We start from the raw sequence: 23,433 nt of genomic DNA, 5'->3' as shown, positions 1-23,433 counted from the left end.
CTCCAGTGAACCACACAGAAACAAAGACCTGCCCCACAATGAACCTGAAAAGCTCCACGCATACGGTACTATTTTTGCTTTTACGTGTCTCTGTTCCAGATCAGTCAGATAATATCTGCAACAAAGTCTTACAGAGTCCGACAGTAAGGGGTGAAAGAGGGAGAAGGAAAAAGGCAGTCACAGAAAAAGGCAACGGCAGAGCTACAGGGGATGCAGAAGTGATTAACGAATACCAGAGTGTCAGGCCAAAAGGCCCTGAGTGACCTCTCCTCTATTTACCAGCATACCAGTTATCATCTATGACACCAAATTAATTTCACTGGGTTTAAACCGCTTAAGCACAGGTTATATGCATACAAACACAAGGCAGGGGGGCAGGGGGCAGAGCCCCTCAGCCAGCCAGCACAGAGGGTGAAGCGCAGGAGAGCAAGGAACTAAGCAACGACTTTCATTTCTGCCTCGGACAGAAATTCAAGGAAAAGCATTTGGGCCATGTGCATTTGATCATACATGACCTTTATTGGAGACAGGTGGGGTCATTTATTATACAGAAGTAACATCACACCATTCTCTTCCAATTTAATTCCTTTTAGTCTCCTTATAAATCTGTAGCAAAAGTGCACTTTTAACAGCTTTTAATCTATAGTATATATCTTTCAATATTATCTCTCAGTCAGGTATTTTATTTGTAAAAATGTATCACCAGATATACAAAATACATGTCTAGTGTACTACATTATTTTTTGTATTTTCTGTTTAGATCATTTTTAACTCAGTGCTCTTTTTTTTTTTTTTTTTAATTTTTTGCAAGACCTAGTGATGACAGTCTTCTGGTAGTGCCACCAGGAGAGGACTCACAGCTTGTGTGTGAACAAGGGGAGAAGACTCTTAGCCAGGAACGATTTTTACACAATAGGAACAAGATGACAAGAATGTTTGCTGTTATTGAATATGTCTCTTAAAATGACAGTACTCTGTATAATAAAAAATAATTAAAAAACCCGATGTCCGTATTTTATCTTCTGGAAGAGGAGATGTGCCAGGAGAATGAAAGCTGTACTCAGTTGGAATACAATGGTAATGATTAATTTGCATTTTGAAGACAGGAGTTAATGGCTAACATTATGTTTCTGGTCATGGTAAGAAGAAACATACATACAGCCACCACAAGAAACTGTGAAACGCTGCTTTCCTGAGGACAGTATTTTGGTAAAGTATTTGATATCCTGTACAAGCCACAGAATTGCATAAGTTAAATGTCCTCAAGAACAACAAGCGCTGGTTTATACCATGAACGGCTGCGCTGGGAACAACACACGGAGGACAGCTCTTGTGTTACCTAACAAGACGAGGAAAGGAAAATAGTCTTTTCCACTGGTAGTTTAGAGCCAGCTGGGACAAGCTTTGGCACAGCAACAGGACTTTCCAAAAAGAAAATTACAGAAGGTTTTCTGAGATTTCTTACAAACTTCCTTAAGTTTTTCTTTCTAGTTATCCTTGAGATTATAATATATACACAACATAACGGATAATTACTTAATTTCAGTCTTCAAAAGACTAACAATTTCCCCTGTTAAGCAAGGCCTATAGAGGTAAAACAATCAGAAGCATTTTTGGGGGGGTGGGGGGGGTGGGGGTGGGGTGTGTGTGTGTGTGTGTTATGATTCCCGGATCAATACAAACATTACCAACAGATGAGGAGGAACACTTAGCAAGGTAATGTCTGGGTGGGTTGGTTGGTTTTCCTTCTTAAATGTTCGTTATCTTGAAGCCTAAGAACAACTGAATTAGTTACATAAATAATGCTTCCCTTGGTTAACCCTTCACAATTAGTGCTGTTTCTGTGTATTAGCATAGATTCAGAATGCTAGTTGCATCAGTTTACTATGTATCGAATGAAATGTTGAACAGATCCTGTTTCAGAATGAGGGCACTTTTGGTTTATGCAATAGCTCCAAGAAATGCTGTAGCTTCAAACTTTCTACAGCAACTGGTTGCCAGACACGTTCTTCAAAAGGTAAGGGCTTTTCTGCTCCCCTTACATCTGCAGCAATGTGGCTCTGAGTCAAAACATCTGCTTCAAAAGAAATACGCACAATGGACTAGGCTGAATATGCATAAAAGTTCCATACCTTCTGAAAAAGAAACAGAACAGTAAAAATAATATAAAAAAGAAGCAGTGCTGTTAGTGTTGTCTAAAACCAAGATAATGCATAATGGGGAAATTTACAATGCTGCAGAGAGAGGTTTTTTGTCTGCTTTTTTTTTTAATAAAAATTACAGACTTGACATTTCCAATATGTCTTAGCTTTGTACTGCTTCTCAAGTCTGAGTCACCAAAAATATCCAGCAACCAGCTGCTGTTCATATCTTAAAATATGCCTTCAGCTGACACTGAATATTGAAATCATTCTGCTAAAATACAGAAAAACGACGATGGTAGAAACCAAGGTATAGCCTCAGGCCAACATTAAATGGTAAAAATTCTACAATGCTACTTTTAAATCTCTTCTTCAGTTCATGAACAAATAAGCAGCCAGGTTTCAAGTAGAGGTAACACAGATTTTGGAAGATAGCACGTAAAAAAAGCCCAGAAAGAAAACTGGAACAAAAGCTCTTCTTGTTACGGCAGTCAGCACTAATCCTCCACAAAACAGCAGGGAGAAACCTTTATTCGCCCTGCGGCATCTGTCCTGGTCCTACAGCAACAATGAGGAACTGCTTCTGCTGTCACAAATATGTTCCATTTGGACATATCTTGATCCCTTTTTTCTTTTATTTGTATACATGTATCTTTTGTCTTAGTCTCTTGACTGGTAGAAGAGGATATATCCAGATTCTGAGTTTTTGGAAATGTCTGATGTTAACCCATAGAATTCTTCAATGGCCTGGGCATCAATTTTCTGAAAATTAATGAGAATTATAATTAGCCTCAGTCAGAACACCACCCTAAGAATCCCTTTCCCAATCAAAGCATTATTTTCAGTTCTTGGAGGTGATGCTGGAAAGCCACACAGTATTAATACAGCGATATTTCAGTATCACTGAATGCAACCAAATACAACAAAATTTTTTTTTTTCCACTCAAAACCTTATTCACTATTGAAAATAAAAGGAAATCAAGATGAAATAATAAACACCTCAGAAGTGGTGCCCTCTTAAGCTGGGCTACAAAAACACAAGGGATCCATGAAAACATAGCCTTAAAAGAGTACAGGATGTTTTTGTATTTGCTTTCTCGTTCAGACCAGTGTTACCTTTCCTGACTAGAGGTCTGTAATATAAATGATAAAAAAGCAGTCACTGCTCATCAAAGAATATTTTTGTACAGTTGGGAGTAATAAGGGCATCCTGAGCAGATTTAACATACAGCTAAAATATCTGCAGATTTTGAAGTTCTTGTGACCCTCTTACACAGAGAAGTCCCCCAAGTGCTACTGGTAATCACACCGTGAAATCTGTGGATCTCATCCGATTATGATCTTCTGATCTTAGGAGAGCTTTGTTTCCTTAGGATTTGCTGGTACAATGCATACTGTAATATTATCACAAGGTTTGTGTTTTGAGAGAAGTAAATTATTTGCCATATTAATAGAATTAAATGGTCTGCTTGTATTTAAAGTTGTGAACTATGTGCAGAAGAGCAGTTTTTCATTTTATACTCCAACCAGCAAGGCCTGGCGGGCATTTTAAAGGGCTTTTAAGATGCAAGTGCCACAGTCTTGATCCCGCTCCTGAGAACTGGCTTCACATTACTGAATTTGATTCTGCTGTCAGTGGAGAGCAAGTGTAGAGTCCAAAACACCAAAATAAAATACTCACAATGACCTGTGTTGCTCAGCACTCCACTGTCACTGTGGTTTAGTATTTTAGAATACTTTTAGGAGTCCTGATCCACAGAGACGAGAAGCTGAAGTAGCCTGAATTTGTTGTGGAGGACCAAAGGGAGACTAGGCTGAAATCTCCCTCTATTCCCCAAGGAAAAAAAGATGAGAAAGCAAAGAAATGCTCAGAATACAAGAAGCTCTGGGTTGAACACCTGCTTTGATCATGAGAAGGAGTAGCAGAGACCAACTTGCGCTTACATCTTAAGAGAAAGGGACCACACTATACCTCATCAAAGAGCCTCCTCAGCTACAGAATCTATTTGGCAATGTGATCCATCACTGCTCACTGAACAGACTTCAGCATCACGGGCAAACAGAAAAGCACTGGTTTCTCTAAGCGGCACTGTCAAACACCCTGCAAGCCTAGGCCATCCTTTTCCCAGACGTTTTGAAGCACAGGAAAAACAGACACGATCAGTAAGTTTCCAGAAGATGCATCAAGGGCAGGACAGAGCTGCAGAAATTCTCTCTTGAATAGATTTGTTAAACGCTTTTCTGTTAAAAAAAATAATAGAGGGGGAGAGGAAACTCCAAATAGATGTTTCATCTTTCTTCTCCATTCAAGGACTTCAGAGAAGCTGAAATACCGTACTGAGAGCTTTTGCATTTGCACACAATTTATTAACATAATGTCTACTACAAACTGTTAGATACACATTTTAACAGAATAAACAGCAAAAGAACATTCTTCAGTCCTTGTAATATATTTAGCAGAGAACTCAAACATGTTTTATTTTAAGCGCCAACTAACTTGCCATGCAATCAAGTCTATTTCTACTACTCATTTTGAATGCAACTCAAACATTCGATACAGATTAATTCATTCCACAGATATTTTTAGTTTTATCACAGCAAAACTGACTTCCTTTTTTAATTTCACTATACACAGAAAACACAGTGGAACTGAAAAAGGATTATATAGGCTCTATTCCTCCCACTGTTAGATGACCACATATATTGTGGATAGCAAAGTTTTACCCAGTTGCAGCTTTAAAGCAACAACCAATAATCGATGGTTTCACAACTACTTTTAGGATTCTGCAGCCTCACCTGGCATGAAGATGATTTTTCCTGTTAACTGATCTTAAATATCCTCGGCTCGTTTCCAGACAACTATTCTGGCCCCCCAAACCAAATCCTTTTCTTGCTTACCATTCATAGCATTTAACTGAATGCTGCAAATCTCCGAACAAAACATTTGACATACAACCATTCTCCCCCTCTTCTCGATTTGGAGAACTCCCTGGAAGAACAAACACTTTTCCCTCTCTGTTTCAGACAAACATTGTCACTGTGATGTCACCTAGCTGCTCTAATGACAACATGTCAAATCAGTCAGAGATAATTTACTTAGGTTTCTCAATTAATTTTGCTTGGTGCAGTATCCCATTTGGACTGATCTGCCTGCTGGATTTGATGCAGTTGCTTTTCACATATGTTGTAGTATGTTTGATTATCATCTATCTTCAATTTAATTGAAAGTTGGCCTTCCCACCAAATCCAAATAGATAAATAAATATGACTTCACTGCTTCTGACATTTAGTGAGCAATAAGGATGAACTACTTCCCACTGACAGTTCAGAGCTATTAATTCATACCTACCACTTGCCAAAAATGCATCACACCTTTTCAAATGTATTTAAGGGGGGAAAGCTCTCTCCTGTGCTCTTTCAGTTGCAGTTATCTGCACACAGGTACAAGGGCTCTGGAGTCATCTTGGGAAGGCTGCTGACTAATATCTGTTTTGTTATGTAGCCAGTTCACACCTAGAATGGTAAGTCTCCAAAGCTTAAAAAAAAATATTTTAAAAAAATCTGCTTTCAGGTTTTTAAGAGTCTCTGAAGAGTAGAAGGCTCCTGTGGTTAGCCCTAAAACCAGAAACTTATGTAGAATTGCCATTTCAGAGGATTTGGGTTTTTTTGCCACTCCATTTTTGAGGACAGGCTCTGTAATGTCATACATACAACATATATTTCCTGTAGTGTCACCTTATGGCCAACCACAAGCGGTTTGAAAATAGCACTTGGTCAAGTTCAGAGTAGAGATCTAAATCTCTTTAGGCAGCAGATGGAACTGACAAAAGTAGTTGCGGCTTTGCTTTACTTTTTCAGTGAATAGCCTAGAGCACTACTAAGGCACTAATCCTCAAGAGCTGATGACTGAGGAGAGAAACCAGAGCAGTAAAACTGCCTACTTCCCCCAGCAGCCCGCAGAAAGCAGAGCAGCAGCAGAGCCTGGAGAGGAAGAGCAGTCTCAGCTATCCTGTTCTCCTTGATCACCGAGCTGCCAAAAATTCAGGCGAGTTCTAGAAGGCTGAGGAAAGAGAAAGGGTGGCAAGTCCTAGACAGAGGGAGGTGAGAGGTAAGCTTCACGTTCATCACACACTTAGAAGGCAGGAGCAGCTACAATAGATAGTGAAGAGATCCTCCGGGACAAAGCCAGCAGGAAACCCTGCGCTACACTCCTCAAAGCAGGTCAAGCGGCAACTGTTCATCTGAAAGGGCCAACGATCTCAAATGACTTGTGCAAAACTCCCATGTGCAGTTTTTCATGCCCTCCACTCCACCGGTAGGAAAAACAAAGCCTAAATTTAACAGAAGCCAAACACCACGTGCAAACACCAGCCAGGGAGAATCTTCTAGCAGGAAAAGGAATCTTAAACTTCCGGATCCACAGCTGCGGCAGAGGTAGGCTACAGGACGGGGCTACATTGCTAATCCTGATCAAGACAGTGAAAACTCAAAGAACCAGGGAAAACACAAAAAGTAGACATTTCAGATCAAAGAGTTTTATTTTTACAGCATTTTAGATAAACTCTGTAAAAGAAGATGAACTTAAAAAGAGAAAGCCATGATTAAAGTTAGAAAAGCAACTTAAAGGAAAAAAGAAAAAGCATCCCTCCAGGAGAGAGGAGCTACATTCTAGCTTCCTTGTGACAGCTGCTTGAATTTACTGTCCAATAACAGACAGTGCATATTTAAAAGCTATGTTTTGGCACACCTATAAAAGTGCCAACAGTGTTTGCAGATAAAAAGAAATTCTGCTTTGACCTAAAAACTAAGATACAACATAGAAGTGACTGATAGAAAACAAATATAGAACAACAAGATGGTTATTTTACATCTACTTTTAAAATGTAAAGTTTATGTCCTGGATGGAAAAGACAGTGAATACTTGCATCTAAAAATATTGAAGTGAACCCTATTTCCAAAACCAGCTGACACAGCAATGTACTTCGTCCACGACAGAAACAGAAGAAAACAACCCTCAAAATATGATAATGGGAGAAAGGCACCTGTTCATATTGTCACCTCTGATATTCAACACTAACCAAAAATTAAAAGAGGGGGAAAAAAAAAACCCTGGAGAATGTATTACATCTTTATTTCAACACCAGCAAGGATTTGGTGGTACCGATTTAGGCACTTAGCATCAAGCTTTAACCTTGACCATGACATCTCAGATGTAAGCAGTACATTTTCATCTTTACAAAAAGCAGTTCTACTGTGGTATTTGCTGTTTGATATTTGCTTAATAATCATGTGAAATACATGGATACAGAAATATTTTGGATATTAGCCTTTACAGATAGGTTAGTAGAAAAGTTAAGGAAAAATTTGCCTGGTGAGACTGTTTAAACATTACCACAAACAAACCAAATGCCTTTGTATACTCTCAGGACCTTACTACAGTCTCCCAGATTTTTTGTACAGATTTTCTACACTTCAATTTGTTGAGGAAAACTGCCTACAGGAAAAAAAAATATTAAAAATTGGAAGTTCTTAAATGCAACAATGAAACGCAGCTAGCACAAAGCAAGTCAGCAACAAAAAGGAGCGCAGAAAGGTGGGTGGAATAAGAGCATTTCAGACCTCAAATAAGACCATTGTGGTATTTCAGCCCAAGCAGGTGCACACCACCTGAGGTGTCAACACAGCCCTCATGGCTTTTGCCCTTCTCCATACTCCTTCTATAACGAAGACACACAAAAATGCTGAAGTTTACTTTTGAAACTTCCAGAATGATTCTGTGCACAAGTTTTGCTGAGATACTTTCACAGATGCAAAAGCGAAATCTTGGACATAAAAACAGAGCTGGGGAGTGATGCTGCCTACACTTGTTTTCGCCACGTAACAGCATACCTACCTCCACAATGTCATCATCAAACAGCAACCAAAAGCCATGGCTCTTCACAATGGTGATATAATGTCCACGATTTGGACCACTGTCAGAAAAACAGGATTGAAGACTTATTACTCTTGAGCCTACCAAGGTAGGACCACTGCTCTCCCATGTGATTCTAGCTATCACCAGCGGAGTTACATTTCCCAGCTCTTAATACTCTCTAATATTATTCATAACATTGTTTAGGTTCTTAAGACTTTGCCAAACTGCTTGAATTAAAATTTCTGTCTTTGCTACTTGCCAAATACAATATATTCAAAATACACAATTTTGTAAATATTTCATATAGTCTCATATGTTTCACAAAACAAAATTAAAAGCCAGTTAATTTTAATCAGTGTTTTATTGCATTCACCACTACTGAGTGTTTTGACCACTCTTCCAAAAATTGTAATAACTGTTTGAAATATTTTATTTGCATGGGAAGTATTTTTTTTAATTCTTAGTGTGGTTTAGCCTATGGCTGGCTGCAGACTAGCTGTCTGCTGCTGCTGTTCCCACTTTTCTGGTGCCAGTTTCCTAGTTGATTCTATCACCTATATCCCGAACGCTTACCTTGAAGCGAAGGGACAATAAAATGACCTAGTTCAAAGGGAGACAGATCTGCAGAGTGAGCAAGGGCAGGCAGACTGCCCTGAAAAGGTAGTGGTTTGAGACAATAAACTATATGGATGGAAACCTATGGTTGGAAATCTACTAATCTCAAATTCTGAGAACAGTCCAGAGACACAGTAAAAAAAAAAAAAAAAAATAGCCCCCCCCCTTTAATTTTCACTTAGGATCTACATAAGGCTTTAAACCAACCTATATTCATATCAGCTTTAGGCAAAAGAAAGTACTTCTCCAGTCCTTCTAGAACTACTGATACACTTAAACACATTACCTGTATCACAGAATGAAACTTTGTTTAGAGCAACTAAGTGAAAAGTAAAACTATAAGGGCAAAATATTTAAAAAAAGTTCTGAGAACTCAAATATTTAGAAAATAATAGTTTATCTTAAGCCTTTGGCAAGGTCCTAGTAAGAACTGAAACCAGAAGAGTCACAGGACTCCTAAAAACCCCATGTAAGACAACAGGTTTGAGAAAAAAAAGCAAAGCCATTTAATATATCTGAATTATTAGTCACCATTGTTAAAACATTTAAGTGTAGTTACAGGTATAACAAATTAATAATCTACAGAAGAAAATGCATAAAACGAGAACCTAAAAAGATAAAAATAAATAAAAAAATAGCACAACTGTACCACAACAGAAATCACCTAGAATTCCGTGTAGTTTCTTTATACTGAATCTATGCAGTATTATTGTGTTAATTACATTGTCTTGCTCCTCACACTGCCTTATGAATTCAAACTTCACACTTCCAAAAGGCAGTTTTAAATACTTATTTTGCCTTCCATGGCTGCTTTTTTCCTAAAAGTGCTTAAATTTTTTCCTCTTTCCTTTTAAAAACAGAATTAAAGCCACAACAACAAAAATATAACTGAGTAAGGACCTTTTAAAAAAACAGCAGTACAAAGTTGATTCCACATGGTGGCGCCAGCTTCTAAAAAAACTTCAATGGTTTAAGCAAGTAGCAACGCGAGAACCGTAACTTAATTGTATTTTAGTAAGTGGTTTTCCAAATTTTGTTTTTATTTCATTTAGCTTTCCTGGAAAGTAGGGGTGGGGTTTTTTTGTTGTTTCTGTTTTTCAAAAGACTGCTCTTACATTGCTACAGTTCAAAGAAACAACTTGTCTGAATAGCTACCACATTTGAAAGCTGATAAAAGATCAAACTTTTGTACTCAGAAAGCAAGATCTGTAACAGTAGAAGAAGTAGTAAAAAGACTGAAACACTTTTTTAAAAAAATACTTTTTGATAGCTAGCTCTGACGCTGCTTAGCATGCTCCCATACTGTCAGCTGCAGTACTGCTACAAAAGGGCACAGAGATGACACTTTACATTTAAAATACAAATTTTAAATCTAAATTTCAAGGAAAGGCATTTAAGGTCGAGAAAGCACAATACTAACATACCTGCCACAGTGAACAACTACAGCCACCAGGTCATACATTCTGTCAGGATTTGTAGCGTCTCCTGAAGTGTTAAAGAGCCGGAGCTCCAAGGGAAAGACTACACGGTAGGAGAGTTTGGTGTATCGATGCAGCTGGTCCATGTATTTGAACCTTTTTAAGTGCAGAGCTAGAATCATGGGCAACTTTTTCACTCTCATTCTGAGCCACAAAAATATGTTAAACAAAGAACAAGGTATTAGCAGATCACCTAAACCAAACCTTTGTTCAAGAACAATTTCAATACGGAGAAGCCTCTTAAATGATGAATACCTTCAAAAGGCTGCTTTTCTCATGTATATTCCAACAAGAACAGACAATATTTATTCTGAATGATTAACTACACAACTGACATTTGAATGCAGGAGAACTGTCTATGCTGAAAGCATCATATTTTTTATCACATTGATGGGAAAAAGAAGAGATGGAATAAATCTGTCTTGCTACTCTGGCTAGGACCGAGTATGAGGTGAGAAATAAGATTTTTGTATGTAGTATTCATAGTGAAAGCAGATGGGATGGTTTTCAGTGGCTTTAAGCTGATTAATGCTAACTGGGGAAAATGTGAATATCTGGAAGCACCAGATATAAGCTCTTCTGGGAGGAATACAAAATTAATCTCTTAATGTCCCTCTGATAAGGTTGCCACAAAGTTATTTGGTCTCTCCACTCTTCCTCACTCCCCCACCAAACACAAACCGAAACGGTCTTACGTTTTCTTTTTACTGAATCCACAAGGTGTAATTTTCCCACAGCTACCCATTTTAAGAGAACATTTACATTAGCCTGAATATTTGAACCTCACCTCTTCTGTGCTTCCTGTTTACTGCGGCACTGCTCACAATAGTATTTATATTCACTGCATAGAGTTTCAGTATTACTAAATCCTCTGTGGAAATGAAAGAAAAGTCAGATAAGCAGGGATATTCAGTCAGACCACACAGTTAAAAGTTACTGCTAATAATGCTGAAAAAAACCAAAGTACACACAGAAGATGAAATTCCTCTTATTCATATCGCTCATAGCTCCCCAAGACATTTTGGGTGTATTTGTCCCAGTCTTCAGATGTAGTATCAATGTTCAGCTGGAAAATTCTGGAAATTACACCCTCAAGTATTAACTGCATACTTTCTGGGCAGGAATCAAACACAATAGGTAATAAACAGCAATAAGGTGATTGCGTTTTGTTTCCAGAGGTAGACACTCTTTTCTTTTGTGGCAAACATTGCAAGTTAAGAATTACAGCCACTAGCCACCGACTAGCCAAAGTCTGGATCATCTTCCAGCTCCTAGCAATTATACAGCCATTATCAGCTATTAAAAAGCCAGATGCTATATGCAGCCTGCAGTATCCTAGCAGCTGATAAGCCCTGGATCTAGCAGTCAAATACATGCAGCAAATTTCTATCAGAAAAAGAAATATCTGACCACAAACATCAGGACCAGACAGCTGAAATGCAGTAACAATATTAAAACAAACAAGAATTTGTTATGAAACCAAACATACCATGTTTAGTTTTGATAAAATCTAACTATATGATGTAACAATTTTACATTCCCGTAAAAGAAAGGGGGGGGTGATCAATCTTACATACCACCAAGAAATCATCATAGTAATTAGCTACTAAAATACACTAAGAAAGTAGCAGCTTCAAAAACCCACAATAAAGGTAAAATGAACAGCTCTCTGAACAGAACATATCTTACCATAAGACAAAGCCTACAACTGTTGCACAACAGAGCAGCTAAGCTAGGCTCCTTCCTTCTGACCAAAGGCAGGTATTGTTTCCATTCCCAATTATTTTCATTTACCTTAGACAGTGTGTAATTGATGTATTTTGTTCCACATCAACCGATAGATCCAGAAAGTCCTCATCTTTGCTACTAACCTTGAAAAAAATAAGAAGAAATATTTCATAACAGTTTGGAACTGACAGATTTCTTTTAACCATTTCTGGAATGGTGCAATGTCCTTGTTGCAAGTAGACAGCTTCATGATAAAAATAAATTACACACACACACAGAGGCCCTTTCTTGAGGTAAACTAACACTGAAAAAATAATCTGATGTGTTGCGACAATCCAGAGGGGAGTATTAAAAAACAAATCCAAACCTAAAACCCCAGAAAAACACCCACAAAAAAAAAAAAACCAAAAACAACCAAACCAAACAAAAACCTTTCTTGCAAAACATCTCTCCCCCTTGAGACTTCAAGACACATCTGCTTACTTCACTGGCAAAACTAAGTTTTTAACCACTCAGAGCTGCAGAAGCTTTAACCATATTCCAGTCTGTTTTGTAGACTGATACAGCTTTCTGCTGCATTTCAGAGTTTAGCAGTAAACACTTGTAGGAAATGCAAAAACAGGCAGATGGGTTTTCAATTAAATGGGTTAGCAGCTAGAAAAAACATCTTTCCATCTGTGGAACAGTCACATTTAATTTTTCTTGAGACAGAAGCTTATTAATGTCATTTTTAAAGCTTCTGTTCACCACATAGCCATAACTTTAGATGTAAAATGCCAAGAGCAGTTGTAATCACTTCTCTTTTTTTTTTTTCTCCCCATCTGGGTTTTCTTTGTTGTTTTTTTTTTTTTAGAAATATTAAGTCAGACATAGCACATGACTAACTACAAATTCGTGGTCTGAAGGTGGTGTGGTTCTTCTAATTCTAGACTTTGTGGCACTTCTTTTACTCTCAAATAGAGCAGCTATGGACTAGCACCAAGAAGCACACACTTCCAGTTCAAAAAATTCAGTTAATCCAAGAGTTAAATAAATAGTGAGCAATTCTCATGTAGAAACACAACATAAACTATCAATCACTGACACAGGAAATAACATGAAGACAAAAAGGCAGCTTATATCAGCCAGGTGCAGGCTGCCTTGATGGAAACAGGGAGGAAGAACAGAAAAAACACTACGCTTTTTCTGAGAAACATACCTTAATGAGTATTGGTTTGAACATAGAGGTGATACAGTCATAAAATAGTCTATGCTCCATATTTTAATAGAGAGAGTGCAATTTCATCTATCCTAATAAATGAAAAAGTGTGCTTAGTATTAGGGAAAATGATCCAGAACCTGTGAAAAAAAATCTAAGAGGTTTGGTTTTGTTTTAAACGTACAGCCTCACAGTTAAGACATCTGGTTTCATTGGTTAGTGTTCCTTGGAAGATTTCATGGACCCACGTCAGATCAGTCTTGTCTCCTTCTTCACTCTCAATGCTGCCATTCTGGAGTTTGCCATTCTGCTTCTCCTGCTTTTTCTCTTCTTGTAGTAAGTCAGCAATAGTGTTAAGTAGGTAGTTTAGGAATTCATGTGCATCCTGCTGCATATAATTATCAAATAATTCTGGAAAGGAAGAGATCAAGGAGAATGAAAAAACACAGATATTTCATAATATCGAGTTACTATGCTTTTAGCAATCCAAGCCGTGACCTTCCCCCTTCTCTACCCTATTATACAATTGTGGGTTACACTGTTAAGAGTCTTTGAAGAATTGTACTTTGTTGTTCTCACAATGGATATTAGGTTACAGTCACCTATTCCTCAGGTTGCAAGAAAAAGGCAGTTGAAAAACAACACAAAGGAAATTTAGTTTGGGTATTTCTCAGAACTGAAGAAAACCATGTTTGGTTTGGGGTTTGGTTTTTTTTTGTTTGGTTGGTTGGTTTTGGTTTTTTCTTTGGGGAGGGAGAGAAATAAAGAAAGTCAGATGTGTTGCCTTGGGCCATTAGTTCATTAAGTCCAGCATCAAGGGGCAAAAATCCCCTACTCTAAGTCTGTTATCTTTTCAAGTTCAAACAGAGATGATAAACCAACATACAGAACTTTTCCTCACAAAGTAGCCCTGGGAAATAACGACTAGTTCTCATCATAAGGAATTTATCCTACCGCAAATATTAAGAAAGCAAGCTGAGAGTGGTTAAGTCTCCATTGAGAATTCAACTTTGACCAACTCCATGATGTTTGTTTAGCCCACGACAATTTCTAGCAGCAACCTGAAGCATGCTGACTGGCAGCAGCCCTCTACAGAACACGATGCCAGTGTAGAATAAATGGAATCCTGAAACTTGTGTACGCGCTCTGTACTTGGTCTAAGCAAGCACAGAACCAGATATCTAGATAATCCTCTTATGACACTGCACAATTCTGATATAATCTTTGTTCCTATACTACAGAGGTTGCGAAATTAACACCACAATCTGGAGATCAAAAATCTTCCAGAAATCTGTTAAAACTTGACAATCTGGATGCACTTAAAAAGCAAGTTGTGTTTACATTTTATATTCTTAAATCTCCAGCACTTAAATCTGCATAAAAATTTAATTTATTCATTTACCATTTTCTTTCCTCAATCGGGAAATAAATTTCTTGGGTGGGATGACTCCCACCTTCTTCTTTTGCGTAGCAATACTGTTGAAGAGATCAGAGAGGCATGTCAGGAGGCTTTCCTTCTTTCGAGGCTGCACTTTGTATGCCAAAACTTTTTCCCGAAATGGACGACAAAAATAAAGTGCCTGTAAGACTGAGTTGCAGTAGCAGGTATTGCCGAACTGGTTAAAACAGAAGAAAAACAAATATTTTCATATTAGGTCTGTTAAAAAGTAGTAACAGAAAGAGGTTGCTCATTAAGAATGTCACATACTGAAAATGGAAAAGTCATCTGCCAGACTTCATTTACTGGGGAAATACTAGCAGGCATGGTGTAAAAGACTCATCCTTGTATTGTCACAGCTGGTAACAGCAAGAAAAGAAAAGACAACAGTCCCAGTGATACTGAGTATGCACACACAAAAAAAGCAGGAATCCACTGACAAAAAAAAAAAATCCAGCCGAAGACTCATCACAATATCAAAACTTCTGGAGACACAGCAGGCTACTAATCCTGACAGGGGAGATGCTGCTGATACTGGTGTGGAGACTTGAGTGCCAATGACACAGCAGCACAGAGGGACAAGAAAATAGAAAAAGGAAGAGAGAGCATCCATCAGCATCCTGTGTCTCAACCATGTTATAGTCACAACGGCTCAACCCATGAACTCATACGTTAGATTTGCCTGTGTCATAGACACAAAGTGCTTTTTGGAGATAGTTAGCAAGGTACACATTAAATATTTCCTGTTTATAATGAAATATGATAAGAAGTACATGATGCAGGCAAATTCAAAGAGCAGCTGTTTTACATCTGCCATATCTGAAGGCACTGTCATTTCAGAGAAAGGAGGACAGTGATAACTTCCAGAGGCAGTGTTCCACATTGCTTAGCAAGAAGAAATAGACCATTGAGATACTAGCATATCATCCACAAGAAATACACCAAGAATTTTTCAATTGTTTCTTCGCAATTTCTTGTGCAATTTTTTAATGTATTGTACGATGCTGATGCTCAAAAAAAGTGAAACAAATTCTGGGTTTGCCAGTCCCTAGGTATTCTGGTAATGAGATTCTGCATCTCAAGAGGACTGAGAGCAAAATATTTTAAATAAACAAAATAAGCATACAAATCTGACTGCAGAATACAGACTATTTTAAGTGCTACTCTGAGATCATGGCCACTACTATTCACCAAAATACAGTGTGATTACTGCAGCAGAATGGTTTCAAGTTAATAATCAGTGTCCTGACCAAAACAGAAGATTAACTGTTTAAGTCATACAGCTAAAAAGGTTACAGCTTACAGTTACATTAATTTATACCATATGCAAACAACACGGAACAACAGTTAAAACTTACTGACATGAGGAAGACAAATATGTAAGCTGAACATACACGTGAATTAGGATAGAACCTAACTCATATTCTTGTTAGTGACCTAGTAAAACAAATAAGCATCATGCTAACTAAATTTGCATAGAAGACAAAACAGGCAAAAGAGCTACCGAAAGTCTGATTAAATATTACTGCTTTCAGATAAGGTATCAAATATATTTGCCTATAATAATCCAGAAAATTAAGAGACATAAGAAACTAGAAATTAGGCATCTTAAAAAAGAAGGTCATGGTGCATCTGAAGTCAAAAAAGTTTACAAAGCAAGTAGTTAATGAGATTTCAGGACTGCATTCATGAAGAAATCACGTCAAAAACAAAGTCAACTGGTTATACAAGTCCTCTTTTGATGCTACCCACACAGAAAGAAATTATTAGAACTAAACTAAATGGAAGAGCTAAAGGAGTTAAAGAATTAAAACTCCATCCAACCAGCTTTAAAAATTCCTGACAATAAGATGCAAGATGATTTGCAGTAGACAAAATGACACAATGAAAAATTCCCGTTATGGCATGCTTTAGGTTTCAAAAACAAAATTCTAAACAGTATTTAAACTTTGTTTGCTACCACATTTACATAAAGTAATGTGGAAGAACTTTTATTCCTGAAATCAGTATCTTGCATGTTAGCATTTTAGCTATTTTATTCCATGCCAAGTACTTCACAAAAAGACCATGTGATGCATTTTATTCCAGTAATTCTAACTCTTTTTCATGTTAGAACAAAATCCTTCCAACTCTGAGCAATTCAGGGCCTTGGGAAACCTCTGAATATCTCAGTTATTGATCTACACTTTCCTGCAGTAGAAGAAGCATTATTACATAGTGGTGTCACACTTTTAAACTGCAATTGGTTTGCATTTAGAAGTACAAAGCAGTAGTCGGTCTTTCCAACCATTACTAACTTTGCTAGAAATTCTGCCAAAAAAAACCAAAATAAATAAAAATAGAGGGCTCTAACCATTTGCCTTCGACAGAACCCCAAAAACCAGGTTGGCAAGGCAATTCACAATGGGCTGATGAATACATCCAAACCTGGAGCTACATGCACAGATCAAATACACAAATAGCGTGTAGTCTAATGTGACCTAAAACACAGATGAAAAACAGGTACAAACACGTAGGTTTTTAAATTTTTTTGTCATGGTTTCTCTGGTATAAATAAATATTTTTAATAGATGCCAAAACCTCGGGGGGGTTGCCTAAAACTGATTATATTTAGAGTCAACATTATCTAACTTCATAAGAACTTGTAAAATTTTACACTTTCAATGTAAAAAATGAAGGCTTAGTTTAAGGTAGAAGCTCTTAAAATGAAAACCAAGATGAAATTTTGGAATGAAAATGTTGTTTTATCCCTCTTCCACTTCAACATTACCTGTAAGCTATTCTAACAGGCTGCCAGAGGAGCAGTCAGACCCTTCTCTCATAAATTCTGCAGTAACTTTAGCAATAATTTGACTGCAGACAAGCTGGTTCAGCTCACTGAGCCGAGGAGAAAATAACTACTACAAAAATATAATTTTAAAGTCTCCATTGTCCACGGGTTCAACACCTGATTCTATTTGCAGTGCAACCACATATTCACTAGTATTGGTGCTGAAGCTGAGAAATTGCCCTCTTTAAAGCACTCCAATTAACTTCCAATCATGAAAGAACTAGAAATAACTTAGGAAAAAGCTCTGCAGAACAGCAGCATGAAAACCATCACCCTAAAGAAATCAGTTGCAAGGAATAAAGCACAACAGTATTAGTCATATTTTGTCCTTCAAAACAGAGAATGGATATAGTTATAATAATTCTGGTTATTTTTAGAATGCTATTTTTCCTCTTCACGCTATTCATCACTCTGCTATTTATGTTACAACTGGAGATGCCTTCCATTTTTCTCATTATGGTGCAAACCTCAGCAGCTTTGGAATGGCCATTAACACCATGCTTAAGAAATATAACTCAATGTGTTTAGATAGTTTGGTGTCTGAGAACACAAACAGCTAGAAACCCACACAGAAGTCAATTAGATGAGTTTATAATGAGCTGCAACAAATAACACTTTAGTAGCTACGTTAACCTTATTTGGTGTGTAAAAAGATAGATGATTTTTCGATTCAACAAAAAAAAAAAAAACCTAGGTAGCCAGCAACCAGAAGTATACTTCTGTTTCTAATGAGTTTTGCCAAAACTGTATTTTCACATCATAAATATGATGCCACAGAACCACTGTTTCTATTAAGTAATTTCCTATATTTGTTGGTAAAACATGTCACAGGCACAACAGCTGCCTTTTCTCCTCCGGAACCACTGGCAAGATCAACATCAATGCTCCATTCTCTCCACAGTTAATTTAGGTAGACAATTGCTTATTGCCCAACAGATCCCAGTCAAGTCAGATCTACACAAACTGACAGATGCAAAAATACATCTTTTTAGAAGGATTCGCTGTTACACAAGGCTGCCAAAATATAAACAAAGGGAGTATTACTACACGTAAGAAAATTATTGACCAAGTCAATGTCATTCATGTGGCCACATCCTTGCACAGACGAACTTCCACTAATCCCATGAGTAATATGTTTTTTAAAAACTATCACATTGTCATTTTAAAACCTCCAGGCTTCCATACACTGCATATCAGTGTAAAATCAAATCTCTCTGTTCTAGAAGACCATATGAACAATATACACACCTTATTAGTTATTGTCCTTTCCAGCTAAATATTAAAATGCTATAATTAGGAACATACCTGAGCAGGAAGGTTTATCTTATTTTGAGATTTATTTTTCTGTATTTAAGATGAAATTTATACGTTGCGCAGTAACAAGGCATAGCACCATACTGCAGAATGTGGTGTCTATGCAGAGTCCCACTTTAAGTTTGAAGTGCCCATTGATAAAATTCTAACAGAGAATCCCATTAAATTCAAAATCAGGATATGAATGAAAAAACAGCATTTCAACCACAGAAAATTCACTTACATTGACCAAACCAAAATAATGCTCATTCACAGGGAACTGTTCAGGACCAATCTCTTTCTCCAAAGCAGAGGCATTGGCGCCCTACAAAGAAACAGTATGTTTGTTAGAGGAAAAAAAAAAAAAAACTTCCTAAAAAAATCCAGCAGAATTCATACTACTCCGATAAAAACAAAGGAGCTAAGAAAGTAAGTTAATTCCATTGAGAATTAGCATCTCGTGTTTCCCATGTTCTTCAAAATTAAATCAATATGATGCTTTATTATTATAAAAAGTACCATGGTTTCATTAAAAACTCAACTTCATCAGTTGGGATCAGAGCTCTCTGATCTAAGAGAACTTTTTTTTGCATTTGAATTTATTTGAACATTAACATCAAGAAATTTGTTCTTACTTGAGACTTCAGGTTAGTCACAGTGATCTAGAATTACCAATTTAAATTTAGCCAAGAATGCATTGTAAAAATAAACTTACAACACACAGAGAACTTCTAAACCCAAAGGAGAGAAACCATATGGGCTACAAATCCCATGAAACAAGAAACGTCTTTCTGTGATGTGGACTGCACAAAAAGTTTGATGTGGCTGTTTATTATCTGCAGTACATATAAAGAATTCTTGAAAAAATCTTGCCACACTTACATAAGAAATACTATAATTTCCTAACTTTTGTTTCTGGAAAGTACTATGAACAAGTAAGGCATGATTACAAACAAAAAAAACCCCAAAAGAACAGAAAGAACAATTTTATCAGACATTCCTCAAACTCAGATCACATAAAAGTGCTTTGGCTTTCCTACCCTTAATTTCAGGACGATGTATTAAGCTTACACTGCATTTTGATATATGCTTGAGTCTCCAGCAATATAATGAGGATAGAACTTATTATTTTAGACACAACTGGAAAATACCACTACACATCCATATGGTCTTACTTGTCACATAAAAGAACTATAGCATACCAACATTTTTTGCTTCAATTTTAACTTTGCCCACCTAAAATCCAAAGTGGTTTATGCATTTCATTCCATTTTTTGCCTTCTTTTAAATCCACCAATACCTCATAGCTGAGCTCCCACTTGGGATTTGGTACCTCCTCTCATACCACTACATCTTGTCCTCTAATGTTTCTTGCTGATCTTCCAACAGCCCTTAGCTGCATCTGTGCTGTTACCTAAGGAGGTATCATAATTCAGTGCGGAATCCAAACACTTTGGATTCTTGACTTCTGTTTTAAATATCCAAGTCACTCCACCTATAACCTTCTATAAACAGTAAACAGAAATTCTTCTGTACAGGTGAGCCATCTTAAAACACCTCTGAAAAGTGCTAAACAAACAAAAATTACAGTCCAGCAAAATTCATCTATTTCCCTGAAGCCAGTAATGTTTTTAATTGCTGAGCAAACATTTCAATGATTTCCCTCAGCGTTCTGCTATTAATATAAACCGCAGACAAGTCGAGACTGTATATACAGTTCCAGCTAGAATGTCTTTAACAAGAAATAACTAAAAATTTTCCAAGAAACAGAAAAGAAACCAAGAAATAAGTTAGTTTAACAGGAGGAATGGAAACTTTGTAGATGGATCTCCCGCACCAGATTTACAGTGAACTGCATATATCAAAAAAGACAGAAAATTAGGAAGGCTCAAAATTGGGTACTATAAAAAACACAAAAACATTCACTAGACGCTGACAGATTTACAAGCAAGACTCTTCACAAGCAGCAATTACACAGAAATTTTTTGAGGCATCAGTGCCAGTTCAAGCAGCTCCTCTCATTTATTTCCCTACATCCATTCCCTGCTTCCAAGTACCTCTTCTTCCCCCCACTATCTCCCCTCAAAACACCCAAACCAAACCTATACACGAGCATAGCTATCTGCAAGGAAGATCTGCTGATACAGCACTCTCCAAATGCTACTTCAGCTCTTCACTTACATCATTTTGATCAACACTGACTTTGGGTAATAGCATAATAGGAGATTATAACCTACACACTATGTAAATACGCAAGAAGAGGTGGTGCTGGTTTTGAAAAATTGTCGGTCTTGAAATCAGAACTGACTGCTAAGAGTGAGGTTCCTCTACTCTTACATTATGCGTGTTTCGAGACTAAGGAAGGGATGTGCGTAAAATCTGCAAGCTTGTGAAGTTCAGTTTAAATTTCTCTGAACAGTCTTCTCACCTCCCCCATGATCTCCAATATGGTATTAGAGAAACACTGGAGAAACAGACAACTAAGGCACCACAACTTGCAAAACTAGTGAAACTAGACAACCTGAATACTCCAGTCTGTAAAGCAACATATGGAATAAATGTCTGAATAAAGAAATGAAAGCGTAAGAATTGTAATTTTTACTAAAATTATGCTATAGAGAATTTAATAACCTATCATAAACCATGTTGCAATTCAACTAAACCACAACCTGTATCCACATGTATCTACCCATTTAAGCTAACAGGTGACACATGTCTTTTTTCAAGGGCTTCGTTGTATCTTCTGCCCAAACTTTGTAAAACCAAGGTTTCCTGAATAAATTAAATGCTAAAGTTAAAGTCAATCAGCTATAGAAGCTAAATTAACCTAACATTTAGTTGCAATGTTTCTGAAATTTCTTGTCAGAGAACATTTCAAATTAGCGTATCAAAATCATAAACACCAAAACAGGACTCAAATTGTGGGAGGAATCAAAAATCACAAACTAGTCAAAAATAGTTCTGAAGATGCAAACTTGCAGATTAGTAATACAGAACATATTGAAGTAGCGCTAGAAAATGCACATGCCTAGCATACCACCATAAAATAATGACATTGCAAACAGTATAGAGTGATTTATCACAGGAGTCAATGTGGAGGGGGGGGGAGGAAAAAAAAAAAAAAAAAAAAAAAGCACTTTACGGTGACAGCACAAACTGGCCTTGGTCACGTTTCAGGATAGAAATACATGACACGTTCATGAGTGAGGCTGCATAACTGCAGTCAAAGTCCAGCTACTCACAACCCGTGATCTTTGCAACTAAATTCACAAAGAGCAAATTAACCAACTGGGGATCAAATCTAGAGCGGCATTAACTGTGTCTTGCTGTCACATTTTCCCACTGCCACTAAAAGATTTTTGTACCTGGACAAATACTTTTGCCTCTGATCACACAAATATTTGCTCATAAGAAACAACACACTTCATAGTTTTGGAAACATAAAAGTCACATTTCTCATCTAGAAATAAAATCTAACCAAAGTGGCAAGTGTCCCAAGTATGAAAATTTATATTTAATTATTTGGGGAATCAAGAGAGATGCATTTCTCCTGGGGTGCCACAAACTATTCAGCATTTTACAGGACTTTACACACCTAAAAACATAAGAAAAGCAATAGTTTTGCTCAACTATGACATACACTGTGGAAGCAATTAAAAAATTACAAGAAAAAAAATCACTAACACATACCAACTGAGTTTGCCTGGCATATAAAAACTAAGCAAATAACGTACACTAAATACAGCTAAATATAAAGCTTAATGCATGGGATTAGAATTGATTTCTCAGTGCTCGTGCAAGACAAATAAACACATCTTTTAAAACCCCAGAATTACATCCTTGAGACTTCTAGGAGGTCCAAGAAAATGCTCTCAAGGAACTGCTCTGCTACTCCAGTTCAGGAAGAAATGATCAAACGTTCAGAACACAGCTCTCTGAGCAGGAACAAAACACAAATTTATACAGTCAACACATAATTACCCAAGGAGGAAAACATCCCCCTAGTTTAACTAAAGTGGCAATACTGGTTTACTTACATAATTACACTCTCCAAGAGATGCGAATTTAACACTTCCATATTGGTGGGGGTGGTGACAACTAAAGTTTCTGCAGCTCGTAACCAGGATTTGTAATTTTCTAGAAACTACTGTGACTTAAAATGTTGTCTCAGAGGTTGGTTGCACTTTTCAAGAGCTCCCCTATTCTGTTCACAACGCCGCTAACAGAACTGACCGAATCTCAACAGCGAGCAAGCTTAGCTTGGTGCATTTCCACAGTGTCGGCACTAATAGCCAAACAGAAAAATGGGAAGCTGCCTGGCCCAGCTGAACTATCGCCATTTCAGCGGTTCGGAATAATAGACACAGCTAACACTGGCCAAGATGAGCCCAACAGACCAGCAATAAAATATTTTCTGTCATAGCTGCAGTAATTTTACTTTATGCATAATAGCTAATTAAAAAAAAGGACCTACCCAAGAACATTTGTGCTCACTGATTTCCATCAGAAAAGACAAAGAAAACGCTTTTAAAAAATGTTTTTAAACACTTTTTAAAAAATAGCAAATTTTAAAGTATCAAACAAAGCACAGTGAATTGTTAATATTAAAGTTTTCTTCCACTTTCCATACCAACTCAGTGAGGGACATCACACCAACACTAGATGTGTATGAGATTAATTGAGTAAAGTTTGTATTTACCCAAAGAACACCAAAAGGTCTCTAAGGCAGATTTTGTAGAGTTCAATAAAGCAGAAAGGGACAGTAAAGTAAAAAGCGATGTGAAAAGATCAGTTTCAA

At 37.2% G+C, this 23,433-nt stretch overlaps 1 protein-coding gene across 5 annotated transcripts in view; it reads right to left on the bottom strand.

Moving 5' to 3' along the window:
• Window positions 1-495: 495 nt before the first annotated feature.
• The window catches only part of LOC121097281 (ubiquitin carboxyl-terminal hydrolase 12-like), a 33,446-nt gene continuing 10,508 nt past the window's right edge, over window positions 496-23,433 (bottom strand). For 3 of the 5 annotated variants that reach the window (XM_040614091.1, XM_040614093.1, XM_040614092.1), the window contains exons 2-9: window positions 18,880-18,960; window positions 14,477-14,550; window positions 13,259-13,485; window positions 11,943-12,019; window positions 10,936-11,019; window positions 10,095-10,292; window positions 8,035-8,113; window positions 496-2,903 (exon numbers count right to left, since the gene is read on the bottom strand). In XM_040614091.1, the coding sequence (XP_040470025.1) occupies window positions 2,802-2,903; window positions 8,035-8,113; window positions 10,095-10,292; window positions 10,936-11,019; window positions 11,943-12,019; window positions 13,259-13,485; window positions 14,477-14,550; window positions 18,880-18,905 (867 nt within the window). In that variant the 5' untranslated portion in view covers window positions 18,906-18,960 and the 3' untranslated portion in view covers window positions 496-2,801. Of the gene's footprint in view, window positions 2,904-8,034; window positions 8,114-10,094; window positions 10,293-10,935; window positions 11,020-11,942; window positions 12,020-13,258; window positions 13,486-14,476; window positions 14,691-18,879; window positions 18,961-23,433 lie in introns of all 5 variants that reach the window. The other 2 variants (XM_040614089.1, XM_040614090.1) reach the window with 2 other exon arrangements.

The sequence above is a fragment of the Falco naumanni genome, chromosome 14 (genome assembly GCF_017639655.2).
Source record: "Falco naumanni isolate bFalNau1 chromosome 14, bFalNau1.pat, whole genome shotgun sequence".
Lineage (NCBI taxonomy): Eukaryota > Metazoa > Chordata > Aves > Falconiformes > Falconidae > Falco > Falco naumanni.
The sequence above is the reverse complement of the archived record's forward strand: the minus strand, read 5'-3'. Positions and strand labels throughout refer to the sequence as shown.